The sequence below is a fragment of the Xiphophorus hellerii genome, chromosome 12, assembly GCF_003331165.1.
Source record: "Xiphophorus hellerii strain 12219 chromosome 12, Xiphophorus_hellerii-4.1, whole genome shotgun sequence".
Lineage (NCBI taxonomy): Eukaryota > Metazoa > Chordata > Actinopteri > Cyprinodontiformes > Poeciliidae > Xiphophorus > Xiphophorus hellerii.
This window is the reverse complement of record NC_045683.1, coordinates 18,586,917-18,600,544: the sequence shown is the minus strand read 5'-3', so window position 1 is coordinate 18,600,544 and position 13,628 is coordinate 18,586,917. Positions and strand designations below refer to the sequence as shown.

At 38.3% G+C, this 13,628-nt stretch overlaps 2 protein-coding genes across 2 annotated transcripts in view; both read left to right on the top strand.

Moving 5' to 3' along the window:
• The window catches only part of ssbp2a (single stranded DNA binding protein 2a), a 56,760-nt gene extending 53,320 nt beyond the window's left edge, over positions 1 to 3,440 (top strand). Inside the window, 6 exon segments of the mRNA XM_032579179.1 lie at positions 69 to 139; positions 250 to 328; positions 436 to 464; positions 542 to 598; positions 600 to 641; positions 1,566 to 3,440. Coding sequence (XP_032435070.1) covers positions 69 to 139; positions 250 to 328; positions 436 to 464; positions 542 to 598; positions 600 to 641; positions 1,566 to 1,598 — 311 coding nt within the window. The 3' untranslated portion in view covers positions 1,599 to 3,440.
• Positions 3,441 to 10,629: 7,189 nt separating this feature from the next.
• On the top strand, positions 10,630 to 13,039 carry LOC116730160 (uncharacterized). Its single transcript, XM_032579180.1, has 6 exons — positions 10,630 to 10,852; positions 11,793 to 11,935; positions 12,057 to 12,124; positions 12,326 to 12,454; positions 12,548 to 12,643; positions 12,744 to 13,039. Exons 1-6 carry the CDS (start codon positions 10,739 to 10,741, stop codon positions 12,833 to 12,835), a joined length of 642 nt encoding a protein of 213 aa, XP_032435071.1. The 5' UTR covers positions 10,630 to 10,738; the 3' UTR covers positions 12,836 to 13,039.
• Positions 13,040 to 13,628: the final 589 nt, after the last annotated feature.

Here is a 13,628-nt window from a genome sequence, read left to right as displayed (position 1 = left end):
GCATCCATCTTTTCATGTCTGTATGTTGAGGATCTTTCCCTTTACGATTTTTTTCTTTGTTCTGTTAGATTCAACTAACTCTGGTGACAACATGTACACCTTGATAAACACAGTCCCTCCTGGTGGAAGCCGGCCGAATGTGAGACCTTTTCATCTCTTTGCTCTACAGTATGATCTGTTAAAGAATGAGGTCAGATCTTGATTTGTGTCTTTTGCTGCTTCTGTCTCTCCTGCATACATGCGGCTCAGTTCCCAATGGGAGGCGGGAGTGACGGTCCATTGGGGGGAATGGCAGGGATGGAGCCGCATCACATGAACGGATCTTTAGGTAAAAGGACGAGCAATTTGTATATTTTGCACATTTGTGATCATGTTTGTCCCTGATGCGTCACATAAAATCCATGCAGGGTTATGATATACTACTCTGTGTTTCAGGGTCCAGCGACATGGACAGTCTCTCCAAGGTTAGTAAAGCACTCGAGGTGTTTTCTTCTAGCTCGTGAAATTACAGTTTTCTTTAAACATGTTTTACTCCTCACAGAACTCTCCTGGTAACCTAAGTATGAGCAACCAACCAGGGACACCCAGAGAGGACTGGAGAGATGGGAGGAAACTTCCTTAATCCATTTCAGAATGAAAGCGTAAGTTACTTATTGTTCAGGAGGTTTTCCTCAGATGTTTCAGAAAAGTTGAGAGTAACTTTTTTTTTCAAATATGTTGTTTTTACTTGATATACCTAGGCTGCAAACAAGTGAGTTGTTGTACAATCTATTGCTGGCTGCCTAGCAGTCTCACAGCGATAACAAAGATCCACAAAGTAACTTTGAATCACAAACACAATGTGGCACTTTGATTTGCTGACATTAGTAGTCGATAGAAACAAACTTTCTCTTTTTGCCAAGCTCAGCGACTCCTGACTTTAGCTTTTAGGTTGCCACAGAGAAAGTTTGTTATCGAAGAAAAACAGTTCAAGCAAAAGCTCAATTTTCTGATGCTACAATTGAAAACTTTAATGAGTTTTATTTATTTCTACGTGATAAACCAACACAAAGCTGTGCATAATTTCAAAGTGGAAGAAATAGAGATTCATGGTTTCATTTTTGTGTGTGCGTGGCCTTTACATTATGAAAGGTTGCATTCTTGCCCTTCCTTATTCTCCAATGTTCTCCAATAGACCTATGAGGCCTTCACAGAAAAGATGCATGTTTATTAACATTTAATTAATGTGGTAGGTTCCATATAGTTATATATAGGAATTTGTTTACACCAGATTTCTTTTTTTAAATATAAATTTTTTGAGAGAGAAATACCAAAAATGGCTCTGGTATTTCCTTTCATTTTTTTATTTATAAACCCAAGTATTCTTTTATTTCCACTCCATAAGAATGTGCTACTTTGCATTGACCAGTCAATTCATACATAACACAAGTTTGTAATTGTAAAATGATACAATGTGAAAATGGTTATGAATACTTTTCGCAAAACAGTTGTGAATCCTGACTGGCTTCTTATTACACATGAATGTAACATTCACACTTCTCTTCTCTTTCCTTGTCTCCTTTCAGCAGTATTCTCCAAACATGACAATGAGCGTGTGAAGACTCAGAAAGCAGGTTTTTCTCAGTCGCTCACAAACCTGTCTTTGGGGAGATCCAGATGAAGCAGAGAGACACGATTTGACATCATTTAGGCCAGTGACTCATCGTTCGCCATAGCTGCCCCCCGACCTCCAGGCGCCCGTTACCCCAAACCCTCCGTGGTTTCTGCCCATGTCGCTTCTTTTCTGTTTCTTCAAAGTGGTGACTCTGCTACATTCATCAGTTCTTCCTCTTACAACTACGAGACAGTACAAAGGAAACCAACTGAATCAAGCGAGAGGAGAACTCTTTGTATATTTACATCCGATGTGTATGGAGCAGGATATGCACATCCAACAAGTGACTGATAGAATACATTCTACTGAAGATAATTGGAAACAAACCACAGTATCCAGAATGTTGTTTTTATTTTAATTTATCTAACTGTTAAACATATTTTCAGCTTTTTTATGATAAATTCTGTTTTTTATTACAACATAAATGCAAACCCACCGCAGTCACAAGCCTCTTAGCCTTATTTCAGTCTTTTGCAGTTATTTAAGACACGTTTTCAACACCCGTGAAACGTTGTCTACAGCGTTGCATCATTTTATTTATTTGTGCTTTGAAGAAATGCTTTTGAATATTTTCTGAACTTGACCACAAATATGGCACACATCCTTCTGTCTGTCTCACCAAAACAGGTAAAATAAGAGAAGATTACAATCAGCAATTATCCAAATTTCGATTTCAACACACTCTGAATATAATTTTGTAACAATAATCAGTCACTATTGAAACAAAAGACTGCCACCATTACTTTTTATTTATTTTTTAAATATATCCACTTGACCTCTATGTAATGGATTGTGTTATGCTTTGATTAATTCATTTGTAAAAGAAAAAAAAATAACTTGGAAGAGCAGCAAAGATAATTGATTATAGTTTTCAGGCAATACTACTGTGCAGTTAGAAAGTTGTCACTTGCTTTCCAAGCAAGGGGAATTGGCCTCTTTCTGTATTTAACTGAAAATCATTGTTGTGATGTAACTCATGAGCTATATGCTCAAAGTGTTGGACTTTGGGCTCTGTTCAAGGCATACCTGCAATACAACATCTGAACAAGAGTTAGTAAAATACTGTCTTTTTTGTGGATTCTCTGACCTCTTCTGCTTTTAATATTGCTTCACAGTATTCCTGCGTCTACATCCTGGAACCACGAAATGCACAGTGGGTCTAATTCTCTGTATTCAGCTGAGACACAGATGAATGGCAAATGTCAATCTCGGAATGCACTGACTACTCCTAAACAATTGTCATCCGGTTAAACTGTGATTTTAATATGATTTTAAAATGTGATTTGGTACAAAAAGCTAAAAGCTTGTTTTGACTCATTCAAAAAAAAAAAAACTTTCCAGTGCCCATGATTGCCACTATGTACAAAGGTCAATATTTGTGTGAACATGCTCCTTTCCATGCTTCAACATGTACAGGTCACAAATGTAGCTCCTCTCTCTTGTATGTGTATTTGATGTAATTATTATTTGAATGTTACTCTGCAGAGAATCACTGAAGTGGGAGTAATGGACTGATAAGCCACAATCACAGCTGAAAAGAGACATTTTAATCTTATTTTGTGTGTGTGTGGGTGTGTGTGCGCGCGTGTTAGACTGAAGCCATAAAGTGGGAGTACAAGAAGATAAGTTTGTAAATTAGATTGCATTTCTGTTTTGTGACGCTATGTGGGATTTCATTTGTGATGTGTTCGTTTTTCTCTTTTTTATTCTTGTATTATGTTTTTGTAGATAAGCGGAGAAGTTTCATGGGTTTCGAATTTGCTGGTATAAAGCTTCTCTTCCCTTAGTCATTTGTGTCTTTTTAATCATTGTATTGATGTGGCTGTAAGTGAATGTTTGCAGCTCGTTAGCAGAAATTATGTTCCTTCCAAGTTATGTCATCAAGCAATCAATCAATCAAGTTTATTTGTATAGCACATTTCAGCAACAAGGCAGTTTACATCATCATGTCTTGGTTTGGTCTTAATCTTGTCTTATGGTTGTTAGAACCTGAAAACACCTAAAGGATACTTTATGTCATCACAGATTTGCTGCTTGCCCCTGAGAGCAGTGATGTTTGAAACAGCAGGAAACTGACATGCAGTAGGATATCAGTGAAACCCAACTCTGAAATAATAAACCTGGTCAGATAAACTGATGATGGTACCACTTTAAAATACAGGTTGATGGCGACAATAAATTGGGTTGCAAATCTTGTTTCTAAATGACCCCAAAACAGATCTTAATTTGTAAAACATAACCTAATTTTATGGGTTTAAACACTAATGAAATGTGCAAACAAATACAGATTTTACGGCACAGTGTACATTTGGTTTAAAGAGATACAAAGTATCAGAGGAGCAGAAAAGAAAACTATTTGAAAAAAAAAACTTTTTGTGTCCTATTATGTAATTTTTAAAGCCGTCAGCAAGCCTTGAAGAATACTACACCTGCCGTTGAATGAAACAAAATAAAACTCATAGTTTTAAAACCAGCATGATCTATTTTGATTATGATCTCCACAAATTTTGCAGACTAAAAAGGAAAGTCCCATAAATGTCCATCCAACAGGCCAGTTGCAAAGAACTCCATGTGAGTGCCCTGCAAATTGTGAGCAGATATTAAACATTGTCCTCTGCACACAAATATCGGCTGAAAGAAAAAATGACCTAAATAAATGGGCATCTGAGTCACTGCTGTGATTATGTAACACAGTCCCATTGCTGCACAGACCTCCCACTGCCAACTCCCATTTCTCTCTCTGTTACATAAGATATTGTCTCCTAGTCTTTGTCCAGACCCTCCTGAAAGAGCTCAGTTGTCCTGTCCTTCCAGCACCATCCACTTACAGCTTCCCACCATGTTTGTTCAGTTTTGCTTCGCTTTGCTGGCTCTCTCCTCTCTGACTGCCGCATCTGACCCAGGCTGTGATGAACTGATAAAACCACTGGAGGACCAAAGCAAGGTAAGCAGTGCTTTGCACTGACAGTGTGAAGCAGATTTTAGTACCATTTTGTCCAAAAAGCCCCATTGATAGTTCAGGTCCTGTTCAGTCCAACAATGACATCGATTTATTTCAGTTTGGTGGGTCTGTAGTTTCATGCATTCACACAACACAAACCACTGATTGGGGTGAAGTGTCGAAATATTCAAAGAGAATCTGAGTCAACACAAGGAACAGAAGAAATGTCAGAATTTGCTGAACGGATTGATAACTTTCTTGTTAAAATAATCTGGTTTGAAAATGAAAACTATGGTTGTTTCGCATTTTTAAACCAATTTTTTTTTTTTTGTGGAAGCTTTCCTGAAAAATCACTCTTCCTATAAACATGTAGGTTTATAGAAAATGCAACTTCTGACAATGAAGAAGAGCTGAACTCATACAAAATCTCCAGCAGCTCCAGGTCTAAAATCTAACCCATACCTGATAGTGACGAATTCATCATGCACTATGTGGACAAAATGTAAGCTGTGGTCCTTTAAAAGTTACTATAATTATAATTAGTTGATTAAACAATGATTGTCACCGAAGAATATTATCTTACATCTTTAATGTTTATTTTCTTATTTCTATTTAACAGTGAAGGAAATTGTTTTTTTATGGTAGTGCTAACTCCAGCACCTCAGGAAACTCTACCAAGGTGATCAGTAAGTAGACAGCAGTGCTCTTTATCAATCAATTAATCAATCAAATTTTATTTGTATAGCACATTTCAGCAGCAAGGCATTTCAAAGTGCTTTACATCTTTAGGCCGTAACCAATAAATACTAGAGCTGCATGAACAAAGTTTGACCGTCTGCTCTGTCTTTTATAGTTCACTTTAACTTCACTGCTTATGTGCATGTTGGGAACTATCTGGAGAATGTGTCCTCTGGTCAGACGAGGCTTTGACAGACGCAGTTAGAAAAAGCAGGAACCTCTACCTCTTCAGTGAGTTTTCTGTTTTATTGTTATTTTATTGTTTGAAATTATTTGTTTAGAAAAAAAAATTGTACTAGATTTTGAAATGATATCCATTTTCTCCTTTCATAACCTTCAGCAAAGACAGGTAAACTGGATCCATCCGATCAAGAGACTTTGAACAAACAGGCCAAGTGTCTCAACCTCATTCCAGATTTCTATTTTCCAGAAACTACAAGTAAAATTGCTTCTTTGTCTCTGTACCAAAACTGTCTGTGTTTTCTAATATGTAATGAGTCTTGATTTCCTTTCTGTTTCAGGCCTGTGTCCTGAAGAAAGTGAGCCTATCGCTGCCTCAACAAATGCAAACGCTGAAGAACAATAAAGTTATCACCTTCATTCCCTTCATTGTTACTGTTTCTGAAGTCTGAAATAAATCTGCTTAGATATACATTCATAGTTAGACTCCTCATGCATAATTGTTTCTAGTTATGCAGAAATCTCTTGTCAGGTGCAAATCCAATATTATGTTCTCGATGTATTCAGTTGATATGAAAATATTGTTTTGACTTTATTTAAACATTACTGTTAGAAACATCTAGAGGATACTTCAAATATATGTTTTTCGTCTTTTGGAATAAGTCAGGTGATTCTTTCACCCTGCAAGCTTAATTTTACTTTAAAGCGTGGTCTTTAATGTGATTAAATGTTTATCATTTTATTCCTGAAAGCAACCTGTGTCCTTGTGATTTGTTTCTGCTTTCTTTCAGCGTACATGTTGAATTTATTTTCACCTTCCAAGTACTTAGGAACGAAAAACAGGTTATGAAAATTTAAACATTGCAAATGAACATGATTAGCTTTGGATGGAAAACCCTGGAAGGCCAATATGTGAAACACTCCATGATATAACTCATGTTATTCACACTTTGTATTTGTGTTGTTTGCATGTAAGCAATGCATTGGTTACATCTTCTTCTTTAAGATCCTGTTTCCTCTGAAATGAGGGACTGGCCTGCAGTGAGTGCATTCACTTCATCTCAATTACTTAATCAGCATTCATTTAAATGTTATGTAAGCTGAAATATCACTCATGATCATTTATTCCAGACTTAATTCATCGCATTAGAAACTACAATATGACTTTCAGGCCAAAAGATACTTCCGATTACACAGGTCAACAAAGGTAGGATGTAATTAAAGCCCGTATTAGAGGCATAGTATTATTTTATTATTACTAGTCTTATTTATCCTCCTTTCGTAAATTACACTAAATACAAATATGTGAATTTTAAATTGGTTTCTTACGAATAGTTTTAAAAAGAAATATGAGAACAATAAGTGACATGTCTAGATATTGGTATCAACTTGGAAATATTAAAGCTACTGTAGAAGCTCAGAATAAGGATTTGTTGTTTGGATCCATAACTGCGAAAACGCAGTAAAATATACAACAGCATCTTCTTTGTTTCAGTGCAGCCAGTTTGAGTTAAAGGGACTCAGACTGACTGAATGCACAGTTCATTAAACTCATGAGATTGATGCTTGGGCTAAAATATCACAGACATGCTGTTAATGTTGTGCTTATGAAATGTTTAACCACATGAAATCTCATAAAATGCAGCTTTCTAATCAGGTATTGCCGGGTCTTGGTTCTATACAGTTCTGAGATGGATATAAAAATATTGTTCCTTTACAGAAAGATGAAATGAAACACTTTACTATGTGACATTTTTCAAGAATAAATTAGATGAAGTCAATATGGAGAAGGGGTCCAGAAGCACCTGGCATTAGAGCTGGTCTCTGGCTGTAAACTTTAAATGATTATATCACATTGTCCCATTTCCGTACAGCCCGCCCACATCAAACCTCTCTCTCTCTCTGTTACGTGATTATTGTCTCCTAGTCTTAATCCAGGCCCTCCCAAAAGAGCTCAGTTGTCCTGTCCTTGCAACCGCATCCACTTGACTTCCATTCAGCTTCCCACCATGTTTGTTCACTTTTGCTTCGCTTTGCTGGCTCTCTCCTCTCTGACTGCCGCATCTGATCCAGGCTGTGATGAACTGATTAAACCTCTGGAGGACCGAAGCAAGGTAAGCAGGACAGCAGCTGCTCAGAATCAACAAATCATTAAATCAGCAACTAGATGATTTTACCTTTGGGGGTTTTCTTGCATCACAATATACTGTATGTCTTCCTGAAAAGTAACTTCACACTTGTTCTCTCATCTGAACAGATTTATGGACAATGGGTTTTACATGCTGGAGCAGTCAGACAGCGAACAGAACCTGAATGCAAAAAAGATTGTGAACAGCTCCTGGATTAAACTCGCCACCATACCTGACAGCGATGAATTCAGTTTGCATTACATGGACAAAATGTATATTCACTTGGAAATTACAATTGCATCATTTTAATAACAATGCTTTACTAAGATAACATTTTAAAGTGTGAGTTATCTTAATTCCCTTTGGCAGTGAAGGAAAATGTGTTTGTGGGGCCCTTAACTCCAGCACTTCAGGAAACATGACCAAGATGATCTGTAAGTAGATCCCTGCTTTAATGCGTTATATTACCAACTCTCGTAGCAAAACATGTTAATGTTATGTTTCATCTGGTTCAGTTTATTATAACTCCACCACATATGAGCATATCGGGCACTTTTTGGAGACGTGCGCTGACTGCGCCCTGTGGGTAGACGACGCAGGTGGCCGAGGTGAACGGGGAGACAAGGAAAAGCAAAAACCTCTACATCTTCAGTGAGTTCCAGGTTTATTTCTTCAACAATTACAATCCAAAAAAACAGATTTATTAGTTATTTGTAAACCTGTAGTAATGTTCAACTTCTCCTTTCACAAATATCAGCAAAGACAGGGAAACTGGATGGCTCCGATCTTGAGGTTTTCAAGAAACAGGCGAAGTGTCTGAACCTCTTACCTGATTTGTATTTTCTGGAGACTACTGGTAAGATTCGGTCTTTCTGTCAGTACTTAGCTGTCTGAAGTATGTAGTATTTAACACAACTTGACTTCCTTTGTGTTTCAGACCTTTGTACTGAGGAAAGGGAGCCTACCACTGTACCTACAGAGGGAAATACAGAAGAACAATAGAAGAACACAAGTTACCGTCTGCTTTCCGCCCTCCTGCCTGCTGTTCCTGAACTCTTTGGATCTAATCACTATTCACATGTGATTTCCTAGTTAACTCTCTGAAGCATAACTTGTTTTAATTGTTTGGAAATAAACTATGTAGTCTGCTGCAAACCATTCACTGCTGTCTGTTCAATGTATTTCAAGATAAACCTCAGCAATGCATGTAGAACAGAAATTATTATGCTGATATCTTTTCTTTCACGGTAAAGAAGTTGTGAGTTTTACCTTACAGGTACCTCATCCCACCTATGAGGAACATTATTTTGTCAGTAGAGCTTCTACCAATCTGGAAATGTCTCAAATTTGATTGGACAATTTTATAGGCCTGGATAAGTATGGACAAAGAAATTTAGTGAGGGACAAATGTATGTTTCTTGACTTTATGCCCTGTCAAAATGTCTGAACAGTATCCATCCATCATCCATCCCTCAATCTGTTGATTGTGCAAACCTATGCACAAGTATCGGCTGGGAATAACTTTTTAGGTTTTGCATTTAGTTTTAAATTGGCTAAAAAGTGTTAGATACAATTAAAAGAATGGATTTTTGACATGAAAAGTGTGTGGGAAACCTGCTTGTAACAAACTACACTTCAAACTCTACGATTTTGTCTGACTAAGCATGAAAGGAAGTGGCATTGTAGGATACTTTGTGACAAGCCTTAATTCAAGTTTTGTCTTTTCTGTGAGCGAAGGGTTTTATGACAAGTCTTTTAGGTTTCAATAAGCAGATTTACAGAGCATAAAAGGAAGGACCAGCATCTTCTGTTCTTTTGTGAGAAAAGAGATAAAGGAAAATAAACAACAACATGTAATCTCTCCACTGGCTTTCCATTCACCGTGGGCCTTTTTATAAAAATGTTTTTCAGTGTCTTTATCCTTCCAGCTTTTGCCTTCCTTTCCTACTCCAGTTAGCCAGATATGCCAAGATGTGCACAAATAGTTTCCTTTTGATGACAGAACTGCAACTTGTTGGACAATTTATTCATACAAGATCATTCAGCAAGACAGAGCTGTATGCTACAAAAAATAATAATTAAAGAACTGTCAAAGCAGCAGTTTGTGCTTTACAAGATATAATGCTTACAAACAGAGCTTTGTAGTGAGGTTAGAGTTTAAATTTCAAAGCAGATTCTCATTGCTATCACAAACAAGAGTCCTGAGATGCAGAAATATAATATTCTACAATAACAAAGCCGTCACAAGATCAGAAAATGTCTCCATCTTGGTTCTAATATTAAGGATCATGACATGAATGCTAAGCAGAGTTTGTTGGTCTGTTTTTGCTTTCCCCTCTCTCTCTGCGCCAAGCCAGCCATGTCGACCCTTTCAGAAATGAAAAGCGCTGTGCATCGAGAAAATTCAGCTTATTTGTATTGTGCTTTGTTTTTGAGTTTCATCGGAGGCTAAAACTTATTTTATTGATACAGAGTAAATAAGAAAAGTTGGTCAGTTTTTCCTTCGTTTTTACAACAATTTAATTTTTTTCTTGTTGTTGTTGCTAGGAACAGAAGAGATGAAGCCAGAATTGGGGGGGCGGGAATTTCCATGTGCTTGTGTCTCTGTGTATCTGAAAGTGCCTGACACTTTGTGCGACATTCTGTTCACATACTGAGACATGTGGGGGTCCTGCTATTCACACTTTGCCAGCTGCTTGTTATGTAACAAGATAAATAGGACTCAAACTCCTGCTGAGTGGAGGCGAAAAGTTAAACATTTGTTTCCCACAGAGACCAAGCACGTGTATTCAGCTGTGCATCTGTGTGACTGTGTGTCGGGAACAGCATATTATTATTATTATTATTATTATTATTATTATTATTATTATTATTATTATTATTAAGAAATTAAAACAGATATCAGCTCTTTGGGATGCATAAGGACAAGCAGAGGGGAGGGGTGGGTAATGAACATCTTTTGGTACAAAGCTCCCATCTTGCGTGTGTGGCCCATCCCCCTGTTAGAAGGCGTCCCTCGGTTCTTTGAGGGGTCTGTGGCTGGCAGCAGGATCCCTGACATCAGTGTTGCTCCCCGGCTGCCTGCTGTCTCCAACCATGGCTGCACAGCTGGTTGTAGCTCTGCTGGCTTTCACCTCCCTGAGCGCCGTCGCGTCCGAGCCGGACTGCAAGGAGCTGGTGAAGCCTCTGGTGCTGGACAGCCACAGCCCTGTGAGTATATCTGACATGGTTTGCTAGGAGATAATGACATGAGTGAAGAGCCTCCAAACACCGACTACTGACAGTTCGCGCTGATTAAAGGACTCAGTAATTTATTGGGAGGGTACAGCTAACACACAGAAAGAGGATTTTCAATAATTAATTAGAGTGGGGAGTGATTTTGATTGAAAATAACACCATGCAACATTGTGCTTCATATTCTGTGCTTCACATTCTGTTATAAAAGCAGACATTACGAATAATATAGCTACTTTAAACATTATTTCAAGCAAAATGTAGCTTTAAGTGTCTGACTGTTAAATTCTGCCATAGATACAGTTTTATATTAGCCTGCATCACGACGTCTTGTACTTGTCTATTCACTTTTCCAAGGAAGGACCTATTATGATATCGAAAAACTTTTAATCTCTCTTTTCTTTTTACTTAATCACTCTTTTATTCTATTATTCTCAATGAAAACTTCAGTTTCTAGGACATATGTAAAACCACTGTTTTAAAGTTTCTAGCTCTTTTGTTATTGTTTGTTTTCTTTCCCTTTCCTTTTTTCTTTCTTTACTTGTGATTTCCAAGACACAGTGTGTCGTTTGGTGTTCAAAGTAATAGAAATGATTGTTTTTGCACCTGTAAAACCCTACAGGTTTTGCAGACAGACCATCTACAGTAGCACTATGAAACGAACAAAGCCTGGAATATTAGAAAAATAATACTATCAATAGTCAACACAATAAGGTGGGTGAATAAGATAAGTGAGGTAAGAAAGAAATACAACAAATAAAAGTATTATATGAGACTAATCACACTGTTAGAATTTAGTTAGTCAGTAAAAAAGGCTGCAATCAGACCTCTTCAAAATCACAGCAATAACTCGCTTTTTAAAGAATGAAGAAAGCGCATTAGAACTGAGTTAAATGTGCAGTGACTGTATGTGCAGATCTATGGAAAGTGGTTGCTCCACGTCGGCTCCTGGGACAAGCACGACCTGAAGACCGACCTGCTGTCGGTGCACAGCTCCTGGGTGGAACTGTCCCCCACCTCCGACAGCGGCGTCATCTCCCTGTACTGGGCCGATCGTCTGTAAGAGCTCTGCTGAATGTCCTTATCGGACAGTTATACGCGTTACTGATCCATGCAGACCTCATGGTTTATGATCTCCTGTGTGAATTAAAGGGTTGATTTTTGTTGTTTTTCATCACAGTAGTGAAGAGAAGTGCCTTCAGGGTGCAGCAAATGTCTCCATATCGGGAATAACAAGTCACACCACTTGTATGTATTTTGAAACATTGTCTTACTGACTCGTTTATATGTGGTATGTCATGCTTACAAATGACATTTAAAAGGTTTAGGTGGATTTTACAAGCTAATGTACAAACAATTTTTGGGCTGTTTTTGCAGCTTTGCTTTTGGAAGCATCTTTATTCTTCACACATGCAGGATAAACTGAGTAATTTCTCCCATGTTTTACAGTTATAATCAATGGTCACACTTCCTATCATGATGGGAAGTATTATGAGACGTGCAGCGACTGCCTCCTGTCTGAGGACACCACCCTACTGCCTGACGGGAAATCAAAAGGCCGATACCTGTTTCTGTTCAGTGAGAAAGTTTACCTATACTTTCTACCAAGTCATTGAAACAGAAACGCAGTGTGTTTTGGGTTACAATTTGACATGTCTCCTTTCTTTAAAGCTCGCACTGGAGCTCTGGAGCCGTCTGAGCTGGAAACCTTCAAAAAGCAAGCAGAATGTCTTGGATTTCTCCCGGAGTATCACTTCGTAAGCACAGGTCAGCCATTTTTCCAAGTCCTCAAAGTAGGATGAGTCTCAGAGGAAACAGTTAATTATTTTGTGATTATTTTCTCCTTGTTTTTTCTCTTTTTTTTCAGATCTGTGTCCAGATGACAGGGGGGAGAGAACATCACCTGCTGTTAGGAAAACAGAGAAGGATCAAGCCGAGAATCAACCAGCTGAGAATTAAAGCACACAGTTGTCCCAGCTCTGTGGGGAGCCTCCATGGATCCAGTTTAACATGCACTAAGCTGCGTTATCATGTTGCAGTAGATCAACTCGTTGTAGTTTAGCCTGAACAATTAAATCTCATTAAAATTGATTTAATTTGTATTATTTTTTTCCCGGTTGATGTACTTGTCGGTGAATAAAAGCAGTTTTTAATCCCCCTGAATGATGTTCTGGTAAATTATTTTTCCATTCTTCACAGTCTGATCATTTTGTGCCGAGTTCCCTACTCAATAAAACTAATGCAGCTCCAAAGAGCAACACAGACTGTCGCTGGGTAACACCCAGCGGGAGAGAGAAAGATGCCCAACAGACAATTGCCTTTTCCTCTGCTGATGCAAAACTCAGTCTGATCCTTTATTGGGACTTTTGAAAGGTTGTGGCTCTCTGCCGGAGTTCATTCAGGAGCTACGGCGTTTGCAACAGAGGACCATTGAGCAGTTCTTTCAGAGCTGTCCAAAAGAAATCTGCATGTTTCTGAGTGTTTCCTGAAAAGGCTTTGCAGGAGCGTTTGAAAGTACAACACCCCCCTCCTCCCTTGTTTTTAGCACTTACACAACAACTCCTTTTTATTGTCTGAAAGCCTGGAGGGAAATGAGTCGGCATCAGAAGGTTTCTGTTGCAGGATCAGTAACATCTGCTGTCTGACCATGGCTCTGTCTGTCGTCGGCTTTCTGCTGACCCTCGTTTCCCTGAGTGCAGCGTCTGCTCCGGACTGCCAGGAGCTGGTCCAACCTTACATGCCAGAGGAGCCA

Excerpts from the sequence above, each read along its gene's own strand:
- LOC116730160 (XM_032579180.1), top strand. The coding sequence starts at position 10,739 with ATGGCTGCACAGCTGGTTGTAGCTCTGCTGGCTTTCACCTCCCTGAGC. Across the intron at positions 11,936-12,056 it reads CTGTACTGGGCCGATCGTCT|TAGTGAAGAGAAGTGCCTTC; the intron begins GTAAGAGCTCTG and ends TTTTCATCACAG. Across the intron at positions 12,455-12,547 it reads CCGATACCTGTTTCTGTTCA|CTCGCACTGGAGCTCTGGAG; the intron begins GTGAGAAAGTTT and ends CTTTCTTTAAAG.